The sequence below is a fragment of the Xenopus laevis genome, chromosome 7L (genome assembly GCF_017654675.1).
Source record: "Xenopus laevis strain J_2021 chromosome 7L, Xenopus_laevis_v10.1, whole genome shotgun sequence".
Taxonomy (NCBI): domain Eukaryota; kingdom Metazoa; phylum Chordata; class Amphibia; order Anura; family Pipidae; genus Xenopus; species Xenopus laevis.
This window is the reverse complement of record NC_054383.1, coordinates 39,909,068-39,924,046: the sequence shown is the minus strand read 5'-3', so window position 1 is coordinate 39,924,046 and position 14,979 is coordinate 39,909,068. Positions and strand designations below refer to the sequence as shown.

At 39.4% G+C, this 14,979-nt stretch overlaps 1 protein-coding gene across 4 annotated transcripts in view; it reads right to left on the bottom strand.

Moving 5' to 3' along the window:
* pald1.L (phosphatase domain containing paladin 1 L homeolog) overlaps positions 1 to 14,979 on the bottom strand; it is a 180,495-nt gene that overhangs the window by 99,541 nt on the left and 65,975 nt on the right. For all 4 annotated transcript variants that reach the window (XM_041568827.1, XM_041568824.1, XM_041568825.1 and 1 more), the window contains exons 3-8: positions 7,274 to 7,376; positions 6,326 to 6,505; positions 5,552 to 5,716; positions 4,106 to 4,266; positions 2,856 to 2,931; positions 1,430 to 1,581 (exon numbers count right to left, since the gene is read on the bottom strand). In XM_041568827.1, the coding sequence (XP_041424761.1) occupies positions 1,430 to 1,581; positions 2,856 to 2,931; positions 4,106 to 4,266; positions 5,552 to 5,716; positions 6,326 to 6,505; positions 7,274 to 7,376 (837 nt within the window). The remainder of the gene's footprint in view (positions 1 to 1,429; positions 1,582 to 2,855; positions 2,932 to 4,105; positions 4,267 to 5,551; positions 5,717 to 6,325; positions 6,506 to 7,273; positions 7,377 to 14,979) is intronic.

Below are 14,979 nucleotides of genomic sequence, written 5' to 3'. Positions count from 1 at the left end.
TAGTTATCATTTTCACAATCGTATACATTCTATTGGGGGAATGTAATATGCTTCTCTAGCGCAAAAAACCTGAGCAAAGACGCTTGTGAACCGCGAAAGACCACGATTACTTTGCTTAGCAAAGTAATCGCTTAGCAAAGGCTAAACCTTTGCTTAGCAAACTCTCCCTTATATATCTTCAAAACACAATGAATGCTAAATCATATTCAGTGTCCCAGCTTTAACTTTTTGGCAAGTTGACAATAGAGCCTTCTGATATAACTCATCTATCATAGCAGTATTAGCACTGCTCATACAAAACTGCCAGGGACCACTGTAGCATTAAACAACCTAGGCTAGGTGCCAATTTGCAAAGTCCCTGCACTGGTCAATTCAAAACGATATAAATACCTGTATTTTTCTAGTAGTACCAATGATAAATGTAAGGTAAGGCTGATCTTGAAAAAAAGACAAACTTTCTGCCTGGATAAAAAGCCTGGAGTAACATTTTGTCCCTATGTTATTAATTTTAATATTTGCTCCTGTAATGTTAGGTACATTATATATGTTTAAGCAAAAGCAGGTAAGAGGTGCGTTAGGACTGTTCACTGTGTGTGCACCTTGATGTACCAGGCAGGACATGGACTATACAGACACAAATTCTGCAATTAACAGACAATGATGATATGAATACCTACCAATTTTAATGCCTTATATTATTCTTTCTTTACTGTTTAATTTGTTAAAAAAGCAATAAAAATTATATAAAAAAGAGGTGTGTTAGGAGACCTGTCCTACTGTCTTAGGCTGTTTCAAAATTACTGCTCTTGTGCAGCTGTTGTGGTTTAAAAAGACTTGCAAGGCTGCTAGGTAAATGTTACTTAATAGAGGCAGCCATTAAGTATTGTGAGCTATATGGGTTAAAGGATTTCCCAGTAAGGGAGGAAAATCAAGATATTCCTCCTCTGTTAATGATACTTAATCCCAGCAATAAAGATTGGACTAAAGTTTAGATTCTCCCAGCATCTTAAAAATGCATCCCGGAAGTGGCAGTAAGAAGCACATCATGAGCATATAATGTAACTATTCTTAGAGAAAATAACAATACTAATCATAGTTTAAACTCAGATTGAATGCCTTTCCTGCAAAGGTCAGTCTCATTTTTGAGCCATTGTTAGCATGCTAAATATGAATCCTAATAATAATAGTTCATAATATCCAACCTATTGACCTGTATTGAAATTACTTATATTACAGTTTTAACATAGATTAATGAGGTCATCTAACACTATAACAATAGTTTTACTGGGGGTTTTTTTTTTTTAAATATAACTTCAATATAATGTATGTTTTATTCATTATTTTGGGGGAATTAAACCCACTTCCAAATAAATCCTGTCCCTTTGAATTTGACTAAATTGCATGATGCATAACAGAATGAAGAACTCACGTCTGCTTCTCACAGGATCCTTTGCGGTGATACAGGACCAGCGTTCCCAGAATCATGGCTAAGTTAGTCCTGCCCACTCCCGTCTGGCAGCTAAACAACAGAGCAGGTGGTGGGTGGTTGGCATCATGGAGTAGCAAAAAACTTGGATTTTCCTATTTAACACAAAAAAATATGTTTACAAGATTTCAAGACTTTAAAATACTTTTCTGCATGAGATTGCTTCTTGAAATACTGAAATGACAGGGAATATTTATAAAACACTGGAGCTTTTCAAATGCCCTTTTTAAAACACGGTTTAATACTATAACTGGAATCTTTGTGCAGTCTAGCAACAAAAATTGGCTTGCTCTGTGTATATAAGAATTTAGGTGGCTCCCTTCCAGTTCCGTAAAACACAAAGCTAGAGCCATTCCATCAAAGACAGTGAATGATATGGACTCATGGCCACAACAACCCTTTTCTGCACTCAGCAACCATTCCCCACAAGGCAATGTGCCCACATGACAATCAATTTCTTGTTTTGACCCTGCAATGAGCACACGCATGTTATCAAATGGATGCTTTGCCCTCAAGGAGCACTATACAAATAAATGTATACATATACATTATACTGTGGTTTCTATGAACATTAGAAGAAGATAACTGTTTTGGGTTTGAAAAATAAGGCAATATTATTTACTATCAATTCTGCTATAACACTGGGCTAGACTTTTGCACCTTAACCCAATTTTACATGGCTGTATAGTTACATATATGTCCCATTTAAGGGCAACAACACAAGTAGCCTCGCCTGCAGGGAACAAAGTATCTGAAAACACCTTCTGTAAAATGAGAATTACCACATCTTTAATACAATGCGTGTTAACATGTAGTGACCCCATTCTTCTTAAATCAAAGGTGTTTTTGGAAACAACAAAGCAACTGGCAGATATATGTATGCAATAAAAATTTGGGGTGAACTGGGATGCTGGCTTCCTATTTCCTTAAAATATTTGTCCTGAGTGGGTGTTAAATGCAGTTACTATCTTCACGTGCAGGTAAACTTTGGCTAATGATTTTGGTAAGGCATTCCAGCTGGATATCATGGTTATGCAACACAAACACCCAAATGTAATAAAAGACACACAGTTTGTCAAGGTGCAGAAACCTATAGCAACCAATAAGTAAAGAAGTAGTATGGCAGGCACGGTTTACAGCTTTCTTAATTAAGCCCTGTCAAAACTAGCACATGGCTTTGGACATGACAAGTCTCTTTGCCTCCTTTAACTTTATTTATATGACAGGGTTTACTGTACCCTAAGTGAGTCCAGGCCTTTTCATCTGCCTTATTTACAGGACACCAAGATGGAAAATGCTGTCTAAGAACACTTTCTACAGACTTATATACTCCATTCCAATTTTATTTAAATGCAACTTTACTACTTACCCTGAGAAAATTTACAAATGCATCAAACGGAGTTTCTAATGGAGCACCATCCATAGGAAGTGGAAGGCGATGGTACCTGAGGGTGGCAAATGGAATAAATTAAGGAAATGCATATATATATATATATATATATATATATATATATATATATATATATATATATATATATATATATATATATATACACACACACACACAAAAAACTCCTTCCTTGTTCAGACTTTATGTGGATATATGTGCAGTGTTGGTCTCTATTCTACACTGATATACTATACGCGATGGAAAACGATGGTGCTTTCCATCCCGATGAATTTTTTTAGTGCACTGCCCTGGGGAAAAGGTTTGGTTCCTCACTGGGAGATGCCAACAAATAAGCTTTGTTGTCCTTTAAGAATCTGTGTTTTTTTATCTAAAGGTGTCAGGCTCCTGTTTAAAGTGAAATTAAATCTTATTTACGGACAATCTAAGGTGAGTAAACTAGAAATAGAAAAGTTTAATATGAATTAGGGATTTTCCTGAGTGTAATATATCCTCATGCGTTAATTACTACAGTGGATAATGTTACAGCTATAATTACAAAGGTATCAAGAAATGCAAATAAGTATTTATCCTAAATATCACACTAATAGGCCTTCATTTGGACCTCTACATTCTTTTATGTGGACTTCCTTTTGTAGGCCATCTCCCCAGCCCCAGGGATCCTATGCTTGATATTTAGAAAACTGGTAAAATTGAAAAAAATGGGGGAAGATTTATTTTACAGTTTATATTCTCGCGTTCATTCGAGTCTCCAGTCAGCAACGATATTGATTATTTGGGTTGAACAGGTGTTATACCTTTATTAAGCATATTTCCTTTAATCCTGTTACTGAATGTACAGTGTATCATTCAAATATTCGCCACTGTTTGCTGTAATTAAACTATTTTCACTCTGCCTTTTCAAAGTGACCAAAATAAATGTTTTAGAAGATCAGTTAACTTTTAGTTAGTGGCATGAGATTGTACAAGGTGCTTTCATGCTCTCTCTTTTCAGCCCAGATCCTATACGGAGTATCTTTTTGACACTGAACCACCGCTGTCTCCCCACAGGTAAATTAACCAATACACTACCTGCCATACTCCTGCACTATAGCTGCCTTGAGTGTACAAATTTGGGTAAAATTAAATATTATAGATGATATTTGCATCTTTCCATGCATCAACATATTCTTTATAACGTTTCTCGTATGGCTGACTTACAAAGGCCTTACCTGTATGCTGGCAGTAAGAATACAGGCCTGTTGTACACCTCCTCTGTGACATGGATATCTTCTTCACACTGGATTTTAATGGAATGTGGATCATCTTTAAAATGTTCAATATCATTGTATACATAGTAGCTGTTTCCACTGAGCTGGGCAAAGTCATGTAACTAAGATGGAAAGTATAGATTAAAATTGTAATTAAGCAGATGATTCATTAGTATAAATATATATAGTATATATAAAAATTATTCAATGAGCAAAGTATGTCAGATATATCAGTCAAGGAAAGGCAACCTTTGGCATACCGACTTGTGTGCAACTACACTAGTGTGGAACTACACATCCCAGAGTCCCTCTGATGGTAAATATGCTTGAACATTTAGTTTTGGAACAGATGAAATGAAAATAAAAAAAGCAAAAAGGGATGATGAAATATAATATTTCAATAATATATATATGAACTCAGCAACAAACATGTAGTGTTGCCACCTGGCCAGTATTTTTCCAGCTTGGCCAACAAAAATAATGCTTCATGCCAATGTTATTAAATTTAATTACAAGAGAAAAGAGATTAAAATATAAGATCTATATTTTTTCCAAAAAAGGTGGCAACTATAATAACAAGTAACATAATTTTTATAGGGATGCATGTTCGGTCAAATCCAAGTGCCTGGGAGAATCTGAAACCAAAAAATAACGTTATGCAAATTAGGGTTTGGATTCAGTATTTGGCCGAATCCTAAATTAGTGGAATCGGTGCTTCCCTAATTTATATTTACTTCATATTATATGGATATTTGAAGACTTCCCATGGTTTTTTGATACCCTTATAAATACGTTAGAGGTACATTATGACAGACAGAAATGGAAAAAGGTATACTGATTTTTCATACATGGAAATGTACCGATGTAAAGAGCAATGTTACATTCCAAAATGACTCATTCGTTCTTACATAATTCCCTTCCCAAATCTCAAGTTGTTACCTGCTATGAAATGTTGAAGGGGTATTTTGCCAAACATATGAGTAATAAATAACGAATTTAATGTAATCAAATTTCTCAAACACAAACACATTTATTGCAATATTACCTATTTGTCACTTCAATTTTGAGCCTATTAGCTTTCTGTCTATTTAAGTGATCTTGATGTAAAAATGTTCCCATGATGTTATTATTCCTTATTTAGATTTACAGTCACTTCTGTAAGCACATGACAGTACTGATGCTCTATTGATGCAAAAGACTAATGTCATGCTCATGACGGGTTTACAAAACTACTTGTATACAAGTTACTAATATTTCCATGGCTTTGCAAGTTTCCTGTAAAGGTCAATCACTGTTGAGTGCATACCATTTGGATCCTGTCAGTGATTATACCTTCCCCCCCACCTTTAAACATATTTTATATAGCTTTCTCAGTGTTTTATCACCATTGTATAAGTTCTCTTCTACCTCTTTCCGGATGGCAAGTTCAAGATTTTCTGCACGCAGGCCTTTCTCCAAATCATGCAAGTTTTCATGCAAATTTTCCTTCCTTCTGGGAGTGTAAGGCACAAAGTCATCCTCCAACCGCAAGAACAATACAGGTTCTTCTCGCACACAGAAGAAGACACATTCCTGTAAAAAAAAATTATAAATGATATTACAATTGGATATTGAGTGTGGATTTTTACAAATAAGTGCTGTATTTTTAAAAGTTTTATTTCAGCTCAGTTTTTATTGTGCCTCAATGAGATACTATTTCAGAAAAGTCATTGTAGAAGCAGGTTTTTAGAGGACTAGACAAGCAAGCAGTTGATTGGTAACTATCTTCTAGTACAACATTTCAGATTATTGGTTACTCAACCTCCGCAGGTTGAACTTTTTCAGAGTAGTAACTGCTTAGCTTGTAAAGTACACTTGGATATACAGATATTTGTATTAAAGAGGAGCCCTGCACAGTTCCAATATGTAGCAGCATTTACTCTTTTCTCCTTTCTGATACTCTGGCTTCCCTCCTGTTTTGTTATTCTGGATGATTTGTTGCTGTAAAACTATGTTTGCGGCATGTGATATTTTGACATCATGGCGTGTTAAAACTCTGGCAACTATTAGTGATCAGTAGCTTTCATTTATTGGTAATAGGAAAAATGAACACCTGAATAGCTATGTTGCAAAAAACAGGGACTATCACCTAAAATATGCATTCAAAATAACCATAAATATTTTTCGACTGCATTCAGTTACCTTATGACCATTGCTTTGAAGCTTTTGCAGCACTTGTTTGAAGCCATTTAAGCTGGGCTGGCCCATTCCATAAACTTCATATCCTCCTCTGGCTTGGCGAAAGTTTGGCGCCCCACAACTACTAGTAGTGTTTAACACATCCAACTTGCTGTATACATCATGTACCATAAAGTATTTACCCTGACAGAGAAAAATCATTGCTTCTTTCAATATATTTCCATTAGCCTTTAAGTCACAGTTAAAATATTAAATCTTTGGCAAAAAAACAGTTTGAACAATATTTCTTTTCTCCAGGAAATTCTTGCTCTTCAGTCTCTAATAATTCTACTAATTGATTTGAGCAATGTTACATCCTTACTCTAACATCCCATCATGTTCAGAGTGAATGGCTATCGATGAATTTGATTGTACCACAGAGATTAGGGTAAAGGCAAAGAAATGCCAAAATGTGGCAAAAAGCCACTACGAAGTATGAGTTAATACATTTTTACTTGTGAACCCATCTGGCTCTAACTTTCCAGTGATACTCTGCAATTTGAAATCAGAAGCCATAAGCTTATGTAAACAAGTGCAGTCAGTGGTTGTGTTCTATTGCAATCACAGTGGGAACAAAACAAAAATGAATACACAATGGCTACTAAGAGTGACATCCCCTTAGGCACCACGTGTACTCATTTTATATTGCCTTCTGCTAAAGGCCACAAGAGATCAAATTCATACCATGAGGTATTTAAATATTACTTTATTCATAAGTTGTTACTGTATATGTGCTATACATTCTAAAAAAAACATATTGAAAAAAATCCAAAGGTCTGTGTTGGACCGAGTGCACAAGAAAGCGGATGATTTCGGCTGTTTTTTGCCATCTGAAAAGTACTCCCTATTCAAGTCTAAGGCCTTCAATTGAACTGCCCTATTCTACCCTGAAAAAGTGATAAAAAGGCTTACCTGGACAAGGTAGTGTTCTGGCATTGTCTCGGAAATTCTTCCAACTGAATAATTAGCTTTGAGCAGATCATCATGAATCTGAAACTCTTCTTTGCAATTATACCTGTAAATGTTTGCAAAAATAGTGAATGGTGAATAAACTGTACCAACTTGTTTAGGCAATCTGGATTTCAATTAACGTGAAAAAATGGTTGAATGAAATACTTTGTACACAGATCAAATAAAATGAAAAATTCTACATTAAATTAGAGCAGCCATTACCTCCTGTTTCTATTGGTATTTGTATGTAATCTGCTTGTTGGATGTATACAGCTATGTGGAATGTGTTGCAGCTTTATAAATACTTGGTAATAATAACATTATATTGTTATGAATTTAGAAGGCAATACATGTTTTTGTGGTTTCCCTCATAAGTAAAACAAATGAAGAAGGTGCTACTTAGTTCACACTAGAGGTCACTATCACTATCAGAATTTCTGGATAAGGTGAAGTCAAAGCAACCAATGTGGCAGTGCCCGTTAACAAGAATAAATCCAAACATGTGTAGCACACCCGTGAGTGTGTTATGAAATTGTGCTATTGGGTATGATCTTGCAAAGTATACTGGTGACACCCCAGATCCAGTGAACAGACAAACAAGAATGGCAATGCAACAGGCACAGCCTTATTTTATTTAACAGCAGAAGCTGTAAGAAAAGAGATTAGTTACTTTGAATAGTAGTAAATAAAATAACATAACAACAATATAAAACAGCTGTAAGAATAGCCCAGTGTAACCCTGGTGTGCACACCTAAGTCTCTCCCAACAAGTTGCCAGCTGGATATAGTGTGTGTACCGGTGGGGGCCCCTTGTGATGAATGCAATGCTGTCAGCCTTACTTATAATCCTTGCAGGTTGATGAGGTGACTATGCAATCCCTGAAATCACCTTCAGTAACTTTACTGGTTCACTGCAACACTCTCAGCTGATGATTGTAACAACAAAAAGGAGGCACATCTGAACACATGTGAAAACATCCAGCAATTTAGGGGCTTCTCTGTCCATAGAAACCACACAGTCTCACAGATAGAATAAGGCTGAGTATTAATCTTCCAAACTGGCAGGGCCGGGGTTAATGATGACTCACAGTTTATCAGGAACTCTGCTTCTCCTCTCACTGGATTTTCCTCCTGATCAAAATTGGCTGGAAGGCCACAACCCAGGATCACACTGACTACTGGGACCTTGTGCACTTTCCCTCCAGGGAATAACAGGAACCAACTTTCAGCAAAACTGCAGTGTCTTCCTCTGCAGATTAGTGACAGTTTCTCTTTCTGACTAATCACTAATCCTGGCTGCAACACAACTGCCCCAGTCACTAAGTCTTCCAGCACAGCACAGTCCTCCTTGATGGTTAATTCCCCCTCCCCTTCCGGTTCCTGGGTTGGGCTCCTATTGGCTGTCTCCATGCACTTCCTGGAGCAAGGGCTTGTTGGAAATGTAGTTCTTAACCCCAAGCAATAGTTCTGCCTCCAGAAATATCAAATGTTTGCAGTCTCTGTTTTATCACATCAGGGAGCAATTTAGTAATCCATTGTCCATTAATACTAATTATAGTCCCGCATTATAATGTTCAAACAGTCTGTAGGGTGCTACACTCTCCCCCCACCACAACTCTTGAGCCCCATCAAGATGAACATGGCATTAATATATTAACCACATACATATTATCTAGCACATAGGTACATAATAGTCCACCTAAAATACTTTATACGGTTGTTTCAATCTTATGTTTCACATTGCAAACATGAGTCTTATATGGGGTGCCACCAGATTTTTCTTCAACGAATGTTTCCTGGGCAGAAACCAATCTGTGTGAAGTGAGAACACTCTCTTCAGTACTATTTCCTAGAGAATTGTAAGTCAGTCTTTGAGGAGGTCTAATAGTTCTGGGCTCCCTTGGATTGACTACTTGGGCCTCATTTAAGTCTCTTAAATCTTGACCTTCATCTTGACAATTAAGTTCAAGCTGATCTCTTGAAGAGGGATCAGTCTCTGTAGAATGTATTACGCCAGTTGAGTCACATTCAAGCTCTCTGAAGGCTGATTGAGAAGCCCCTGAATTTACTATATGTAACTCTGGCGTACATGGGACAAACTCAGGTGCATTGGCATTTAAGTTCCTGTTGACTTCAGAGTTATCATGGAGAGTTCCTTCCACTGCACCATCTGAGAAGAAGTAATCTAACCCCCAATCATCATCATCATCACTGTTATCTTCACAATGCTGTTCAGATATGGTATTATCATTCCTTGAGGGAGTCTGTCCTTGTAGCCTCTGAGATCTTCTCGGTTTAGTATTCGTTTGTCTCTTTGCTGGTTGAGACCTTGTCTCCCGTGTGGCTTCCCTTAAAGGTAAAATGTGATTCCTGTGCCAGGTTTTTATAGGACTGTCCTTCCCTTCTGGGCGAAGTTGGTATACTGGTAGATTTGGTAGTTGGGAGCAAATAATATATGGTTGTGATCCCCATCGATCAGCCAGCTTGTGTTTGCCTGGGATTCCCATATTCCTTAGAAGTACTCGATCACCTGGCTGCAAATCATGATATTTCACTTTTTTGTCATATCTGCTTTTGTTTTGCTTGCATTTGTTACCAGCCGCTGTCTCAGCTCTTTCATAGGCTTGCTGGAGGTTTTTCTTTAGCCTTTCTACATAGCTCTGATGCGATTTGACAGGAGTGTCATCAGCTGTGACCCCAAATATTATGTCAATAGGTAATCTGGCCTCGCGCCCAAACATTAGGAAGTAAGGTGAGTACCCAGTGGAATCATTTCTTGTGCTGTTGTATGCATGAACAACTGTGGCAATATAGTGACTCCAGTGGCATTTCTTCTCTTTGGGCAAGGTGCCTAGCATGTCTAACAGGGTCCTGTTGAACCTTTCAGGCTGAGGGTCACCTTGTGGATGGTAAGGAGTGGTTCTTGACTTCTGAACTCCCAGCATTGATAACAACTCATGCACTAGCTTACTTTCAAAGTCTCTTCCTTGATCCGAATGGATTCTTCTAGGTAAGCCATAATGAACGAAGAAACGTTCCACAAGAACCTTTGCAACTGTAATGGCTCTTTGATCTTTGGTGGGAAAGGCCTGGGCATACCTGGTGTAATGGTCTGTTACCACCAAAACATTGCTAATACCACCCTCATCTGGCTCAATGGATAGAAAGTCAATGCAAACTAGATCCATGGGCCCATGGCTTTCCATATGCAGAAGATGAGCAGCCCTTGTTGGCAAAGTTTTCCTCTGTATACATCTGAGGCAGGTACGACAATAGTCTTCTACATCTTGTTTCATACATGGCCAATAGAAACGATCCCTTACAAGGCCTAGAGTTTTCTCATACCCCAGATGACCATGTTCATCGTGAAGGGCCATAAGAACAGAGTCTCTGTGTTTCTGTGGTAGCATCAATTGCCATTTCTCAGTGTCTGCTATACTTGGAGCCCGTCTGTATATTAAACCACCTCGTAGTTGCAGTCTGTCCCACGCTTTCAGAAGCAATCTGGCCAGAGGATGAAGATCAGTTCTGAGTAAATCAGCTTGTTGTTTCCTTAAGGCCTCCAGGGCCAGTTGACATAGAGGATCCTCACTTTGATCTCTCTTGATGTCTCCTTTGCTGAGAGTTGGGATGGTGGATGTCTCAACCGAAGTCACATTGCAATAAAGCCTAGGAATCCCACTGGAAGTCATTCCAACCTTTTCTGCGAAACATTCACTTGTTAGTCTAAAAGTCACCCCTTGACACATGCTTCTCACTCCAGGTGCTGGAATCTCAATCCATTCATCATCTGGATGCAGATTTTCATGAGGTCGTCTAGACAGCCCATCAGCATCCTTATTATTCCGACCTGGTCGGTAGCGCAAACTAAACTTGTAGTGTGCTAGTGCGGCCAACCATCTATGACCAGTGGCATCCAGCTTTGCAGTGGTTAAGATATAAGTAAGTGGATTGTTGTCTGTCTGTACTTCGAATTCTGCTCCATATAAGTAATCGTGTAGCTTATCCACCACTGCCCATTTTAGTGCAAGGAATTCAAGTTTATGAGCAGGGTAGTTCCTCTCAGAGGGTGACAAGCTTCGACTGATGAAAGCTACTGGTCTTAGTTCCTCATTATACTCTTGGTATAGAACACCTCCAAGGCCCTCCCTGCTGGCATCTGTATGCAACACATAGGGCTTAGATGTATCAGCATAGGCTAGCACAGGTGCATGAGTAAGGCAATACTTTAGCTGGTCAAAAGCTTGTTCACATTCTCGAGTCCATCTACCTTCTATGGACTCTCTGGCCCATCCTTGGCCTCGGGACTTCTTGCCTTCATTCGATTCTTCTGTCTCAGGGTTGTTTTGCAGCAACTGATTCAACGGTTGAGCCACTTTTGAGAACCCCTTCACAAATCTCCTGTAATACCCACAGAAACCCAAAAAGGACCTCAGTTCAGTAATTGTTCTGGGTTTGGGCCATCATGAGACAGCTTCAATCTTGCTGGGGTCAGTGGCTATTCCTTCTGATGACACCACATGGCCCACATAGTTCACTGAGGGCTGACAGAATTGGCACTTTTCTGGGGACAACTTCAGGCCTTCCTTCTCAAGCCGACTGAATACCTTCAACAGTCTCTGTTCATGCTCCTCTAAGGTCTTGCCAAAGACTATTAGGTCATCTAAGTATACCAGTACTTCTAAAAGATGCATGTCACCTACTGTGCGTTCCATGAGGCGTTGAAAGGTGGCAGGTGCTCCACAGAGGCCTTGGGGCATCCTATTAAATTCATAGAACCCCAAAGGACATATGAATGCTGTCTTCTCCTTGTCTTCTGGGTGCATAGGGATCTGATAGTATCCACTTCTCAGGTCCAATACACTGAACCACTTGCTCCCAACCAAGCAGTTAAGAGCATCCTCAATCCTGGGAGTGGTATACTGGTCTGGAATGGTACGCTGATTTAAAGTGCGATAATCCACACACATCCGGATTGAACCATTCTTTTTACGTACCACTACTATTGGGGATGCATAAGGGCTTCGTGATTCTTTAATGATTCCAGCAGCTTTTAGCTCTTCCAGGTGCCTGCGAAGATCTTCTAGGTCTCCTGGAGCAATGCGCCGTGATCTTTCACGAAAGGGTCTATCTTCTCTGAGACGGATTCTGTGCTGTGTGCTGGTAGCGCATCCCATATCAATGTCACTTTTGGAGAATAAATCACTGTGCTCTTTCAAATGCTTCTGTAAGCGCTTCTTCCACTCAAGGGGAATGAAAGGATTACTAAAATTGAAAACTTCTTCATCTGTGGCTTCTGCTCTATCACTCACCAAGCTACCCATAGGCATAGGACTAGCTGAGTAGACTTTTCCTAAGAGTATATGTGAATGAATAACAACAGGTTCACTGGTTGTATTTTTCAGCCCAACAGTGACAGTGCCTTGGTTCTTCTTCAGACAATCAGTTGGAAAGGTTTCAGGAATCAGCTCTACTCCAGTAGGTAGATCTATCCCTTGCCCACCTTCAATCATCAAATTCGGTCCAGTATGTCCCCAGCACATTTTTACCCTAGCTCTCATGCAGGTGATTTTTCCAGGTGGTACTAGACATTCTTTCCTCTGAAGTGACCACACATTTCCTATTCCATCTGAAGGTTCCTCCTTCTGTTGAGTTAGGGAAGTCAGTACTGGCTGTAGCAATGGGTGTATTGGGGCTCTCTGTTTCCATTTCAACTGCAATTGAGGAGCTAACATTCGCCTCACCAAATCCGTATTTGTGCCCACCACTAAAGAGTTCTGCAGGGCTCCTGGAGGTCTGGGGCACACTACCGCCAATGTCTCAAATACTTCTTTGGTCCCTGCCACAAGAGGAGAAAATTCTAATTTAATGTTGACATAACCATCATAGGGGAATTTGGTTTCACTCAGACCCCATATTTCCAGGTGTTCCAACTTCTCCAGAGGTATGTGTGATAGGTACTTCTTATAAAAATCTCTGTACAGTAGTGTCACTTGAGCTCCTGTATCTAGGAGTGCCTCGGAGTAAACACCTTCAATTTGCACAGGTACAATGAGAGGTGGACCAACCAGGCTTTTTGGTGACCTTGGCTTTTGCAACAGTTTATCTTGGTCTGGTCCACCTTGTTGACAGTTAACTGTGATGTTGTTCTTTCGATTTTGTAGGTGTCCTTTTGCTGTGTCAGTATGCCATTTGAGTGAATTACGATCACATTTATATTTTTTTGGAATTTGATGGGGAGGTATTGGAGGTTGTGAAAACGAGTCAATCTTTTTGTTTGGGGTGGCTGCCTCTCGCCCTTTAGAAATCCTGTAGGTTTTCCTGGAGCTTTCTTTAGATGGGCACCCAGCTTTGTAGTTTCCCTGTGCCTTTCTCTTCTCCTCATTCAATAATTTTGATAATTTGTCAATTACCTTCTTTGGATTTGGTTCATTGCAACATTGTCTTCTATAATGGCCTGGCTCGCCACACTTATAACATATCTCTGTGTTCCCACCAGAGTGAGCTTGGGTATGAAGAGGCTTCTCAGTTTCTGCAGCTGCTGTACTGAGCATAGTGCCAGCCACCTCTGGAGTAGATACATGAGTCTTGGCTAATTGGGTTACTAGCTCAGTTAGCATGTCTAGTTGTGCCCTCAACTGGGTAACCTCTTTGCTCGATTCCATAGGGCATATAGTTTTGACTCCAACTTTTAGTACAGATCTAGAGTTCACCATAGATCCTTTTTCCTCCAGTCTGGCCTCTTCCTCTCTGACTTCTTTAATCAGTTGATTGTAAATAAGAGTTTCTTCCCCTAGTTTCAGTCTCAACTTTAGCATGATGGGGTCAAGGGGTTGGGCCCCCTGCCAAATCTGTTTCACTCTTACCTTGTCCGCCAATTTGGGATCCAAACCCTTCTTTAGCAATATCTGGTGTAGGGTCTTATCTAGACGTCGAATGTAGTCTGATTCACACCACTGTGCAACAGCTTGAGGATCCATATTTAATCTTTGGAATGTCTGCTAACTTCTGAGGGAAATGGGCATAGTCAGTACCAGTAAGTGAAACCCAATCCCGGACGAGCCCCCAAATGTAGCACACCCGTGAGTGTGTTATGAAATTGTGCTATTGGGTATGATCTTGCAAAGTATACTGGTGACACCCCAGATCCAGTGAACAGACAAACAAGAATGGCAATGCAACAGGCACAGCCTTATTTTATTTAACAGCAGAAGCTGTAAGAAAAGAGATTAGTTACTTTGAATAGTAGTAAATAAAATAACATAACAACAATATAAAACAGCTGTAAGAATAGCCCAGTGTAACCCTGGTGTGCACACCTAAGTCTCTCCCAACAAGTTGCCAGCTGGATATAGTGTGTGTACCGGTGGGGGCCCCTTGTGATGAATGCAATGCTGTCAGCCTTACTTATAATCCTTGCAGGTTGATGAGGTGACTATGCAATCCCTGAAATCACCTTCAGTAACTTTACTGGTTCACTGCAACACTCTCAGCTGATGATTGTAACAACAAAAAGGAGGCACATCTGAACACATGTGAAAACATCCAGCAATTTAGGGGCTTCTCTGTCCATAGAAACCACACAGTCTCACAGATAGAATAAGGCTGAGTATTAATCTTCCAAACTGGCAGGGCCGGGGTTAATGATGACTCACAGTTTATCAGGA